This window comes from Carcharodon carcharias, chromosome 18, assembly GCF_017639515.1.
Source record: "Carcharodon carcharias isolate sCarCar2 chromosome 18, sCarCar2.pri, whole genome shotgun sequence".
Lineage (NCBI taxonomy): Eukaryota > Metazoa > Chordata > Chondrichthyes > Lamniformes > Lamnidae > Carcharodon > Carcharodon carcharias.
In genome coordinates this window covers 72572970-72587636 of record NC_054484.1, presented here as the reverse complement: position 1 = coordinate 72587636, position 14667 = coordinate 72572970, and the positions used below count along the sequence as shown (strand labels likewise).

At 37.5% G+C, this 14667-nt stretch overlaps 1 protein-coding gene across 2 annotated transcripts in view; it reads right to left on the bottom strand.

Annotated features, from left to right (window-relative positions):
- kdm6a (lysine (K)-specific demethylase 6A) overlaps positions 1-14667 on the bottom strand; it is a 284665-nt gene that overhangs the window by 57841 nt on the left and 212157 nt on the right. The window contains exons 10-15 of one of the 2 annotated variants that reach the window (XM_041210596.1): positions 11729-11855; positions 8298-8396; positions 7950-8169; positions 4711-4845; positions 3962-4111; positions 2167-2262 (exon numbers count right to left, since the gene is read on the bottom strand). In XM_041210596.1, coding sequence (XP_041066530.1) covers positions 2167-2262; positions 3962-4111; positions 4711-4845; positions 7950-8169; positions 8298-8396; positions 11729-11855 — 827 coding nt within the window. The remainder of the gene's footprint in view (positions 1-2166; positions 2263-3961; positions 4112-4710; positions 4846-7949; positions 8170-8297; positions 8397-11728; positions 11856-14667) is intronic. The other variant, XM_041210597.1, reaches the window with a different exon arrangement.

The window sequence follows — 14667 nt, the reverse complement described above, 5'->3', positions numbered from 1 at the left end:
AACCCTTGCCCCTCCAAGGAGATTAATTCTGTCCTTCATAATTTTTTCCAAATGTTTCTCTACCACTGATGTTAGACTCACTGGCCAATAGTTCTCTGGTTTATCCCTACCACCCTTCTTGAATAATGGTACCAACATTAGTTGTCCTCCAGTCCTCCAGCACCTCTTCTGTGGCCCAAGAGGATTTGAAAATTAGTGTCAGGGCCACGGCAATCTCCTCCCTTGCTTCCCACAGCAGCCTGGGATACATCTCACCTGAGCCTGGGAATTTATCCACTTTTAAGCCTGCTAAAACCACTAATACCTCCTTCCTCTCAATGCTAATTTGTTCAAGTATATTACAGCCCCCCTCTCTGATTTCTATACCTACACCATCCTTCTCTATAGCGAATACTGATTCAAATCCCCTCTGGCCACCAGAGAGGTGCCAGAGGACTGGAGGACAACTAATGTTGGTACCATTATTCAAGAAGGGTGGTAGGGATAAACCAGAGAACTATTGGCCAGTGAGTCTAACTTCAGAGGTAGGGAAGCATTTGGGAAAAATTATGAAGGACAGAATTAATCTCCTTGGAGGGGCAAGGGTTAATCTTGGATAGTCAGCATGGCTTTGTCATGGGTAGATCACGTCTAACAAATTTGATTGAATGTCATTTGAAACCACACCTCTGTCTTCTGGGCTCCTCACAAAGATTGCCACTATGGTCTCTAATGGGCCCTTCTCTTCCCTGGTTACCCTCTTGCCCCTAAAATAATTATAAAATGCGTTTGTATTTCCTCTATTTTACCCTCCAATGTTTTTTCATACCCCCTCTTTGCTCAACTAGGAAGAATAAGAAAACATTTTTCTTTTTTAAATGGTGAAAAACTATTAAATATTGGTGTTCAGAGGGATTTGGGTCTTTGTTCAAGAAACACCAAGTTAACATGCAGGTACCAAAACCAATTAGGAAGGTAAATGGCATGTTGCTTTTATTACAAGGAGATTGGAGTACCAGCGTAAGGGAGCCTCGCTGTAGTTGTACAATGCTGTGGTAAGACCACCCCAGTGCACAGTTCTGGTCTCCATACCTAAGTAAGGATATAATTGCCTTAGCAGGTGTGCAACAAAGGCTCACTAGATTGATTCCCAGGGAGACAGGGTTGTCCTATGAGAAAGGTCAAACAGAACGGGCCTATATGCTCTAAAGTTGAAAAGAATGAGGTGTGATCTCAGGAAACATAATATTCTGAGAGGGCTTGACAGGATAAGTGCTGAGAGCCTGTTTCCCAAAGTTGGTGAATCTAGAACTAAGGGTCATAGTCTCAGGATACGGGGTCGACCATTTAGGACTGACTTGAGGAAGAATTTTTTCACCGGGGGTTGAGTATTTCTTTTACAACCTCAAAGTACCTTCTTTACCCAAGAAGGCTGTGGTTGCTCAGTTGTTCAGCATGTTCAAGGCTGAGACTAATAGAATTTTTGACTCTAAAGGAATCAAGAGATACAGGGACCACAGTCAAGAAAGTGGAGCTGAGGTTGAGGATCAGTTATGATCTGACTAAATGGTAGAGCAGGCTCAAGGGGTGCTCATTTTTTACATTTAAACACACTGTTGCAAAAAACGTTCATTTTAATGGAAACCAAAAGTAAAGTGACAAATACCAACAGAAATAGAGACAAAAATATTCCTTCTATAAGAAAGTATGGGGAATTTAAATTAATCAGGTTTTTACTTAGTGTTAGTAACAGTGACCCTGAAAGTATCTGATTGCCATAAAAATCCGTCTGGTTCACTAATATCCTATAGTGAAGGAAATGCTGCCTATATGTGACTCCTGATCACAATGTGGTTGATTCTTAACTGTCCTCTGAAGTGGCCTAGCAAGCCACTCAGAGGTATTCAAAACTACAGCACAATGGCAATTAGGGATGACTCACAGGTGATGCCCACAACTTCCATGAATGAATAAAAGTACAGTCATATGCTGCTTTTATACCATGTTACTCTGGAATTCAACTCTTTTGTCCGTGCTTGGACTAAAGCTGGAACAAAATCTAGAGCTGAGCGGTCCTAATGGACACAGACTGTGTACTGGTTGTATAGTATTGGTAAGTTTAGTAAAAATAATGCTCAGTATTTCAGAATTACCGTACAACCAAAATATTATAATGAAGCCACACACCTGTAATTTTTGAGGGGTCAGGTACCATGATGGAACCTGCTGTTGTACTGGATGGTGTGGTGTGTGGCCACCTGACCAGACATCTGGAGCATTTAGCTGAAAATAGAAAAAAGAATGAACATCTAGAAACTACCTAAACCGAATCACTTCTTATTTCCAATTAAATTGAGTAGCATTTCTGTACCATCTCTGAGCAGAGCATCGGTAAAAGCTAAGTGCAGAAAATGAATGAGCAAATAAGAGTGTACCTCAACAGAAATTTAAAGACATACACTACAATGAGACATATTTTGGGAACACTGCAAAATCTTTGAAGACTACACTGCGCTAATTGTTCGATACAGTACCTATGTAGATTTGCTAAAAAATGTGGTACATCACCTTGTAACATATCATTGAAAAAAACTCAAGTCACTTACTAATTCCCAACTTTGGCCTTTTACTTGTCACAATACTTCTGCAGCTACTGTTCTGCTCAAACACACCCTCATCTCTTTTGATGCCTATGCCACTAGTTAAATCCTTACTCCTTCCCTCCCTGGTTAATACCCTTGGTACGTACCTCATATTCACGTCCTTAAATCTTAGGTTTGCAGGTTCAAATATCTGATGCATAACTGGTTTAAGCCCAGGCCTGGCTGAACCATATCATGTACCATCAGACCATGCTCTCCTCTGCTTACTGTTCCAGGATCATCCTCAAACCCAAACGTAACCCCAGTTTCTTCATTACCAGCAACCTCTTTACACATTCTCTCTCTCCCCCGCCCACCCGCCCCTGCCTTATCCACCAAACACAACGAGCTCACAGACTGTCATCGAGACTGAATCTATCCACCCAGCTGTCTCCGACAGTCTTCCCTTCCTCCAGCCCACCAAATCAAACTTCCAAGGTTCCTACCTCCCATAGCGCTGAAGCCATATCTTACTCTAGTTTCTCACCCATTTATCCTCTCCAAACTCATTTTGTCCATGAGATCCACCTCTTGATCTTGTTCCTACTAAGCTGCCAACCATCCATCTTACCTTCCTCGCCGCTTTGATAACAATAAACTGTTCCCTCTCAATTACTGTCCCCCTCCCTTCCAAATCTATCATCACCCACACCTCAGAAAACCCAACTTTGGCCCCTCTATCCTTGCAAAACTCCATTGTATTTCAAATAACAACATTTTTCTCTCCGAAGTTCTTGAACATGTTGTCTCCCTCAACTTTTCTCAGCCTTGGAAACTTCCTTAAAACTAACCTCGTTGGCCAAGTTTTTGGTTAGCTTTTCTAGACTCTCTCTTTGGCTTGCAATCAATTTGTGTCCAATTATGTTTTTGTGAAGTGCTTTGAGACATTTTACAATGTTTAAGGCACTATAGAAATGAAAGTTGTTGTACATCAGCATGCATTATACCAACAAACCGATCATAAACTTGCTGCATTTCATTTTAAATTAACTGCCTTAACTGGAGAGTGCAAGATCATGTTATAATTGAGTCTATTTTGCCAATTCTTTAAAAAAAAATAATTTTCACATCCATTTAGTGTAGAATACTGAACCATTATTAAAATGTTGAAAAGATATATATGTCCTCCTTTACAGGACATCCACAAAAATTAGTGTAAATTTATGTTGAATAGAGTGCATTACAAATGAGATGCATGTCATCACAGGCCATTTTAAACCTCCTAGAAGCGTTTCTTTAACAAGGTCCATTTTCCTCCAGTCCACTTTTCATTTGAATGCTAAAATCATCTTGCAGTCCTCAAAAGGACTAAAATAGAACCAATCAACTGGAATTACTACCTTATTAGGACTGGACATCCTTTTCCTTTTAGCAGGACTGGATAGGTCATCTACTTGGTTAGAAGGAACCATGTGTAGTGGTAAGGACTGCTGTGGCTGCTGACTGAGGCCTACTAATGGTTCATTACTGTGATGGTGAGGTTTACAAGCCTACACATAAAAGAAGAGCATTGGAAATAAAATCTTTAGGTAACATTTCCATGTACTTTCAAGATATCTTTCTTTCTGCTTTTGATTCCCCGTTGTCGTGCACTTGTGCAGTAGTAATCACAGAATATATTTTTCACCAGCTGAACAGTGACTAAGTGTTGTTTAGACTATTTTTTTATTTTTATTTATTTTTTATTTATTCAGAGTTGAGTACCAAGGAAAAAAAATCTGAGCAGTTCTGGGCAATAGTTGGTGTAGTTATCTACAAGTACAGCTTTATGTATGAATAGTGCAAAGTATTGCATACAATTGGATGGTTCAACATTTACTTTCCAACAGCTTGAGAAATCACCAATTTTGATCTCAACAGCTCTAGAACCTTTAAAAATATTTTGGTAATCTCATAGCCCCAAATAGTTGCAATCTCATGAACATATTTCTTCAAATCCTACCATTGATGAGGTATTGTGCAGTTACTGTTTTGTGTGTGTGTGTGTGTATGTGTGTGTGTGTGTGTAAATGTATTAGCCACTAAAAAGTACCTTTAAAACTATAAAGCTAAAATGCTTAAGTACAATTGAGGTACAAATAATTTTCACCTGCTGAGCTGAATTCATGGCACCCTGCCTGGAGGTAAGTTCTGCTGGGATTGGTAGGCTCCATGCCTCCTCAATACTGGGAAGCATTTTGGTTTTACTTTGTAGGCTACCTTGTGGAAGGTTGCACAACTGGGCCTGTAAAAAGTATGTGATGCGATTATGTAAATGAAAGCTAACTGATCAGTCATACAAACCACCTAATTGCTCAACAATCATGTAACACTTGTGGCTTTATGATCACACTAAAATTTCAGTTAAACTTGTGATAGAATACATTTGTGTGAAGTTTGAGCAACTTGCCCATGTTTTAATTTGTTAATTTTGCATTGTGTGCGGTGAAAAAAAATCAAAATCAGAAAAACAACTAATGTTAACTTTATACAATATATTTTTATAAAAATATATGATTTTGAATTTAAAATGCAATAACTTTCTCCAAGTAATATGGTACATCATAGTGATTAAATCTCCCAGGGATAGATGGTGTTATTTATATCTTTGCCATATCCTCCTTTGCTATTCTACTTCAATTCAAAATTAAACTAAATGTTCAATTAAAGTCTTTAAAAGCTGCAGTTTCCTTTTAGTTGACTCATATATATATTATATATAAAAAGTAAACTTCATTTTTTTTTGTAAGCACCAAACTACTTAAAATGCTTAAAAGAATGTAAAGCACTTCCACCTATCCAGAAAAGGACAGTCAAGCAAGCATTGATAAAAGTAAAAATCCCATTACTATTGTTCTTATATATTTTTCTCTACTACTATTTTTCTCATTTATTCATGCTTTTCAAAGGGAAATTACAATGGCTCAACTGCAGACAAGTCAAGGACCCATGCTGCAAACTCAGGCTAAAAAACACTGAATAGATTCAAATAGTTTGGATGAGAGTGCAGAGAAAAAAGCTAAAAGAGGAATTGAAATAAGAAGTACAACAACAGGATATGGATTAAAAATAGTATTAATATAAATGGTGATAGAAAATAAATGATTTTAATAAGGGCCAAAATTAAATTTGCAACAAGGGAATTCTTTTCAGAAGTACAGAATTGTGTTGTTTGCTTCTCGCCCACAAACTATTTGTGTGTTCCAGGAATTTTTATAGATTATAACATCTTTTATACCTTTAATAGTAATAATTTGTAACAAATTTTTAAACTCAATCTGAGAACTTAGCCTTTTGTTTACAGATTATAGATAGAACATTAACTTCATAGAAAATACAGGGACATAAAACTACAATTTCAATAAGAGAGACTTGAGATATTATTTCCAGTGGAGCAGAGAAGGCCAAAAGGAGATCAAGCTGAATAAAGAAAGAATATTTCCTCTAATTGGGAAGTTAAATAGTTACAGAATATGGGGTTAGGAATAAATTCTTTACACATAGCCATACAGCATGAAATACTTTGACATAGCTGACACAGACATTAGATCTTTTAAGGGGAGACAAACATCTGAAGCAGATGAAGATACAAGATGACAGGAAAGAAACAGCAGGACATGTATTAATTTTGCTTTGCTCTGATAAGGTGCCAACATAGATGCAGTGAGTCAAATAGCTTTTCTCCAGGCTATAAACCTTTATGATTCTTTTGCTTCAAAACAAGCAACCTTTAATATTAGTGCTTGTACAGAGAATGAGATATCGGTGTTATACAGAAAAACAAATCAAGCTGTATTAAAGATATCAATTACAATTATTTGGTGTAAGAGTAATGTCACACACTGTGAGCACCTGATGGCTCCATGGGTAAAAGCACTGTTTGGTGTTTTACTGTGCCATACAGGCTAGAAGGTCCCAAGTTTAACCTCTGGTCTGTGCTGAGTTAGCTGAGCTCAGAAAGGACAACAGTACAAACACTACAAGTAGTCTTAAGTGACCAGGTAAAGGAGAAAATGGGCAAAAAACCCAGCCAGGACTTTTGTTCCCCATTACTATCCAATGACCCTTCACGGGAAAGTACATATAGATTTTAGATGAGAACTGGTATCTGCCACATCTGGTATTCCTACCTCACCACACCTCCCCTGCCCCAACCCACGAAAGGCTTACCGATACTGTCCAAAATCACACTTGGCCAGACCAGAATATTGATCAACTGACAGGATTGGTAACAGCATTTTGAGGCATGAGTTTTGGAGTAGCTGAGACCCATAAACCACAGAATGTGAACTGTAAAATAATTTATCTTTCCCATCCTCAACTTTCCTCCCTCCCTCCTGAAGGTGCTGATTCTTGAGATATGGTTCCGCAAGTGCCAGCAGCCCTTCAGCAGAGTTGCAAAGTTACTATTCTTCAAATGTGAGCTTGAAAATGAGTTTGGTGTGTCATTTGCACAGAGGTCATTACACCTAAGCTGAAACTTATCCTCACCTGGCATCCAAGAAATTTCTGGCAGTGGTTACTGAATTGCAATCCAGTGTGAAACACTGGCTGGCTCTGAGATCTCCAATTAAAATCCTGGTTGTCAGCACTTATCTCAACACAGACTAGGAATGTAATTTGGAAGATTCCTGTGGCCTAATACTACACCAAGCATACCTTTACCTTTTAGGCCATGTGAAAATTTTATCAAATGGATCTGAAAAGTATCCTCAGATTATGAAGTCAAACAAAGAAAGATACTGCAGCTTTAACAGAAGAATTCAATGTCACTTGCATTAACAATGGCTTATGTAGAAATACTGTGTATGCAGGTAGGACTTAAAGAAAAGAATAGCTTTGCACTTAAGATACCATATAGCAGGCAATTTGGGCAAAAAAAAATAATGGGACATTCAGCAATTTTCCCTGATTAGGCCTGAAGCAGTGAAAAGCAACTGACTGCTTTCTTCAGATCTCCAAGTTCTAAGTTGAACACAATTTTAACAATGTGATTCATATAACCTGCTATGCGGTACTGCATAAAGCTAATTTGATTACAAATTTGTGAACCGTAACTTCTATTTTAAAAACACAATTAAAGCACAAGACATCTGTTATAATTAACTTCTTACAATGCTTAAGTTGCCCATTCAAATTATATTCCTTGGATGGTATCTGGTTAAACTAAAAATTATTGCTTTAGAAATATCTTTCTAATTCTGTGCAATGTAGCTAGTCAATAATAAACCCTACAGAAGTTTTCTGTCTAATCCAATGATGTAAATCCTTTAAATCCAATAGAAATAATCCATTTAATTTTTGAGATGAATAATATGCATTTAGATACCACACCCCAAACCAGTTTACCTGTAAGTACTTTATCCTTGCTGTGAGTGCAGAAGTATTACTACAATTTTTGCTCCTAGTTGCATTTATGTAACATTTAATTGCATCCTGAGGTTGATTGCAGGATTCATAGAGTGTTCCCAGGTCCATCCAGGCTGCAGCATGTCCATGGTCCAGCTGAACAGCACAGATATAGGCCTGTAAAGCATCCATTGGCTGGTTCTGTTGCTGATACAACACCCTAAAACAGTAAACAAAACAGCAAACAGGACTGAATAGATGCAGATAATGAAATGACAAACTAAAATTATCAGAACATTCCTGTGTTTCTATCTTTCCATCTAGCTTTAAGTATCTGCCACTTCTTACCCTATTGAACACCATGTATCAGCACTTGCTTCTGACTTATCAATGGAATGCCTGTATGATAAGAAGGCATCCTGAACTTTGCCAATGCTTGAATAGCACCTGTAAAAAACATAACACTTACAATTCAATATACATGCATTCAAATCAGATGTTATTTTGCCAATTCAAGTCTCCATGTACTTTAGATAATAATGGCGTTATAAAAAATTCACCCAAGGCATTTGCAACTTACCTTAAGCGAACTCCACTGAAACTGTTATTTAAAACATTTTACCTGTGTGTGTATATATAGGAAAATACAAAGGCATTGTGGTACACAGTGTATAGCTACTAATTGATACACAAAACATGACTTACTTTAGATATGACCTTCATTTTTTTGAATGACTCCATCTTTTTCACAAATGAAAATGCCTGGTCAAACATTTTTTAAAAATTGATTCTTGGGGGTGTGACCATTGCTGGTAAGGTCAGCAATTATTACCCATCTTCACAAGGTGATAGATCTTCATCTTGTAACGGTTTGATAAAATAACCTAGTGGCTTACTAGGTCACTTCAGTGGCAATTAAGAGCCAACTATATTGGGTGTGGGACTGGAGTCACATAGGAGGTCAGACTGGGTAAGAAAGATTTATACTTACATGACACCTTTAAAGGCCTCAGGACCTCGTAAAGGACTGTACACTTTTGAAGTGTAGTTACTGTGGCAGCCAACTTGCACACAGCAAATATGTGGTAATAACCAACTAGTCAAATTTAGTAATGTTGGCTGAACAATAGCAATTGTCAGCCAGGAGACATGAGAGAACTCCCTTTCTCTTCTTCAAATCATGTCATGGGATCTTTTACATCCACCAGAGGGGCAGACCTTCTCAGTTCAATGTCTCATCGAAAGACAGCACCTCCAACAATGCAGCACTCTCTCAGTACTAAAGTGTCAATCTAAATTATGTGCCCAAGTCTATGGATGGTCACCTGAACCCATAGCCTTGACTCAGAGGCATGAGTGCTACCACCAATCCACTGCTGACACCAAGGATGGACTCATTGAGTTTTTATGACAATCCAGTTTCATGGTTACTTTGACAGATTTTAAAAAATGAATCAAAATTCTCAAACTACCATACCGGGATCTGAACAGTTTTAAACTGATATATTATAGTTAAACTAATCCAGCCCTCTGGATTATTAGCCCAGCTGCATAACATTACACTGCTGTGCCCCTGCTCAAAGCGGGAGGGCAATTAGACACAGAGGAATAAGAATAGCTTGATTTAAATTTTATGTGCTCCACTGGACAGTCTTCTCCCCAGCCATAGCCTGATATGTATGCATGCATATAGTTTGGAGGCAACCTTCAGTTCTTAAGAGTACACAAGGGGAGAGCAACCTTCAGTTAAGGGTACACAAGGAAAGCACAAGTGATACAATAAAATAAGATGCACAAAAGGGAACCTCCAAATTGCACCGGGTGAAGTGACAGGAAGGCAGCTTCATATATGGAGGTTAAAATGCATCTAAAAGAATGAGAAAGGTAACACCAAACATAGGTAAATTAATATTTTTACCCATTCAGGTTTCACATAAGAGTGTAGTACACCAAGTAGTGGTACAAGAGAGGTGGGCACTTTGGCTTCACGTTGAGGTACAATTCTTAACAGTCAAATCAATGCCTTAATCACATTTTATAAAGCATGAAGATTATTTCAAGCAGCTGCCTTGCAGATAGTGTGCATACTGGAATTTTTGTGGTCATAATACAAGGTAAATGAATTTGAACTTATCTTAATTGATTTCTTAAAATACAGTCTTCTTAACGAAAAGCAGAAACCCCAACAAAATATGTAATGTAATTCAGGAGTAGGGTTGCCAGCCATCCAACATTTTCTTGCAGTCTCCATGCATTGAAGATAAATCTCTAGGGCACTGCTGCTAACAATCTCTGAGAAATATCTTAGGGGCATGAAAAAAATGATGCTTTCCATTTTCCTTGAACATTTTAGCTTATTAGCTAATAAAATACTAGGAATGAGGAAAAAAAGACCTGTTCAACCGACAGGGATCGCCCAATCAGGTAAAAAAAGAGCCTATTTGCTTTCTAATTGGCGTGGGAGGTAATGCATCTTGAGAAACCCAACAGCAGTAGTGTGGGTGCTTGAAGGGAAGCGCTCATGGGATGAAGCCTCCTTGAATATTCGAGTTGGCAACATATTCAGGATTGAAGTCGCTCATGAGGTGCGCCACCAGTGCCAAGAGGTAGTTTTAAATCTCCTGGAGCTGGTCATCCACTGAGGTACAGCTGTAATTCACCACAAGTCAAAGATTGAGTGGTTGTTTAATCAGCTGTTTCCCCAATATCAACACAAAACAATTTTAGCCCTGCAATAACCCAACAGAGAGGAGACTTGGGTGGAGCATTAATGCTGGCATGGACTGGATGGGCTTGAATGGCTTATTTTTGTGCTGTATATTTTATGCACTTCTATAAAAACATTTTACAAACCTCCTGGTTTTTGGCAAAACCTACCATCTCTCAGTTGTGCATGAGTACTTTTATCATTATCTTTAGAAACTCTTCAAACTCATATCAATTCTACCCAACCTTTTTGGAAATCCTATTTGCCTCAATTCTTATTTTAAGATCAATTAAGTCTGAGTGGAGATTGTTAATCTCTGAGGTGCCTCATTCAGTTCCTGCTGTAAGGCTACATCCAAATCAGGCTAGTAGAGATTAAGGTTAGAAATTTTGCATAGTCAATTTGTTTTAGGAAATTCTAATAAACGTGGGTAAAACAAGAATCCCCGTAGCTCTGACTGTCAGCAGCTACTGCTGCTGAAGTTATATAAAGAGACACTTTTTGGATAACAATTGTGTCCAAAGAGTGTTTCATAGGCATGAAAAGTAGTAAAAGATGTTGGTATTTCACAGAAAATAGGATCAATGCAGATTTATAAACTGAAGCAATTTATCATGGTATAAATGACAGTATGATTTTATTCCAGTCATGATTTTGTACTGTACTGACAGTTTTGTTAACATTTCTCCAGTACTGCACTTAACACTCTAGAATGGCATAAGCCAGAGACATGCAGTCAAATGAACTTCAGATCACCATAAATTCAAGAACAAGGAATGGATTTCTTGGCACCTACTAGCATCTCAGCTGAAGGCAAGTGCAAGCAACAGTAAGGAATTTGAAACACAAATGACAGATAAATACCAATATAAAAACAGAAAATATTGGAAATACACAGCAGGTCAATGAGCATCTGAAAGGGAAAGATTATAAAACTTCATCAGTACTGGGTTTCAGATTTTCAGATTTTTGTTTTAGTTTTCAGATAAATAATTAGATTAAGGATGCCAAACATTTTTTTTTAAATAATTGATTCAAAGATCAGCATTATATCAAGTAACTTCATTTCTACCTGCCAAGGAAGTACCAGGATTGGCCAGAGTTAGGATCTGCCTCTAGAGATTTCTGGAGACACTGAATAGCAAGACCTTCCTTAGTTGTTTTGTCTCCTATTGGCTCCACTGTGTGATGCATCCAGCCTGCAATACAGGAACATTAATTAGTTAACTATATCCCTACTTCTGTACTAACACGTTTTGACCCATATGTCCAACAGTGTTAAAACTGCTTTCAATGCAAGACAATTTTTTGGTGGATAAAATGTTTCAACTTGCTGCCCACACAATTGTTCTATTTGTTTTATATACCAATTTTCCTCTTGCAAGGGAAAATAATTTTGAAAGGAGTATAGAAGGAACAATAACAAAGCCACAGACTTGAGTTGAACTAGGCACCTTGAAACTTGTATGAGCTGCCACAGGGACTGCAACAATTCAAGACACCTTCTCAAGGCTAATTATGGATGGGCAATAAATGCTGGCCTAGCCAACGGTACCCACTTACTGTAAATTAATTTTTAAAAATTAGTTAAAAGAGGATAGCTACAAATGCAGTTTAATATGGTACACTTTGTAAGTTAATGAAAATATATTCAAAATTCATACCTACAGTAAAGTTAGGGGACTAGGCAATGGAATGTCACTGCCATGAAGGCCTTCCCCTGCTCTTAAGCTTTATTGTAGTGCACAATAATCATTATATTCATCAACATTTCAGGGCTACGTTCAGTTTCAGTCTGTCTGGAATGTTGAGCCCCTACCATATTTTTTTAAATATTAAATTATTGTCTATGTGCACATGGAATGGCAAAATCTGGGAAGATTTAATCAACTAAGTTTATGTCTGGAAAATGGCACTGTCTTCAAATTATGCAGAAGCTAAGAACAATTGAGGGTGTACAATACAGCTTCTGAGCTGCATCAATGAATCTTGGAATGTATTTCCATACTCTAGTACTGATTTATCTCCTTCCCTTGCACGTTATTCATACGAGTTATACAAAATTCCACTTCATAAACTAGAGGATTTTAATTTTTTCTTACAGAATGAAACTATCCTGCTTGTGCAGTCTTCACTGAAAAATTGATGGAATAGCTGAAGGACACCTGAGTGAAGCGATCAAGTCTAAATGGCCAAAATCGCTACAATTCAAATGCACAACCCCTTGGTTTAGATTCAGACACTCGTTCATTTCAGCTACCATGCCAGCTTTACATTGAAAGATTTAAATTCAATGGAAGTGTAACACAAATGCTAAAGTTAATTCCCTTAAGGCACTACATGATCATCTGATATTCTGCAATGCATGAGGGACAAAAGTTTGAACCCACATATTGCTAATTCAGAGATCTGTATGAAGGTACAAAGTCAAGGCCCAATGTTTTTCTAAAAAAAGAGTAACCACCCACAAAAGTTTACAAGCAACTATTTTAAAACAACACTGTCTGAGGTTGGAAAAAGAACTCATCCACCCATCCTCTCCATTGCATGGCTGATTAACACAGGAAATGGGATTTGGATACCAAAAAATTTAGGTTGTATAAATAATTTCACCAAAATTTAAAAAGTCAAAAAAGTAAAGTTTATACATGAAAAAAACATTTGTGATTTACAGTAGTCAAGAAGCAACATTTTAAATTTTAGCAGCTTAATTAAATCTTAACCAAAGGCCATTTTAAATTGAACATCAGTATGTAAGCTCCACCACAGTTCTAGAAGGCATGAAGACAGCAGCGCTTCCTTTGCTGGAAGTATTACTGAACCAACAACTACAGATGAGCTAAATAAAAATACCATTTCACAAAAGTTAGAATAGTACCATTAGCATTGTTATCCATGACAATAACAAAATATTTCTCAGCTAAAAGTTTCTTCCTCCACACCCTTTTTTCAATTAGTTTAATAGTCTTATATTGGCACGAATCTTCCAAACCTTCAAATTTAAAACTCTCATCCTTGTGTTTAAATGCCTTCTTGGCTTCATGTCTCCGTGTCCATTTCTGCAACCTCCTCCAGCCCTACAATCTTTGGAGAACTTAGTACTCTTCTTAATCTGGCATTGGTGATCATTTCTGAAGCTATCGAGGCCCTAGAGTCTGGAATGCCCTCACTAAACCTCTCCACTTCTCTCTGCTTTTAAGAGCCTGCTTAAAAGTCACCTCCTTCAGCAATCTCAGTGCCACTTACTAATGTTTCCTTCTGTGAAGGTGTGCTGCATTAGTGAAAGAGGATGTTTTTCTTTCTTAAAGCTGTTATATAAATGTAATAGTATTTTGAATTCACTCCAGCAGGAAATCTAAAATCAAATGCGTATTAGAATAAAAACAAACTATTTAATTAACTTAGTCACTTACAACTAAGAAATATTCTAGGGTTGTCTGTAAGTATTTAGGGAAAGAATCAGTTCAACTATACATTTAGAAGGTGATAATGTATTTGCATATAAACATTCACTTGGAAGTAACCCTGAAATTATTTGAGACAAATAGCTTAAGCAAATGGCTTAATAGTTCAACAAGGTTTTCATTTCTGTTTGCTCATTTAAATAGCGTATTGAAACTGAGAAAAAAAAACGTGGGAAACATAGAAGTGAAAACTGATTTTATGAACATAGAGAGAAAACCCTTACCCCCATTTCCACATTCTCACTTCTGCCTAACTCTAATTTTCTCTAACCTTAACTGCCAGTACCATCCTACACACCTCAGATTTTGGCCTCCTTTCCATGTCCCCTCCTCTTCATCTATTCCATCTTCGATGGCATGCTGGAATGCCTCAAAATGACATTTTGCCACTGCTTGAAATCTGTTGTCCATTGTGAACTGAAAGGTTCCTCTGGATTACTGCCAACAGTTAAGACCAGAGCTCTAAAACCTGTGAGGATGCCTCTTGGATGTGGAGGGAGCACCATATTAAATTGATGTTTGACCCAATAACTTGTATTTATTTAAC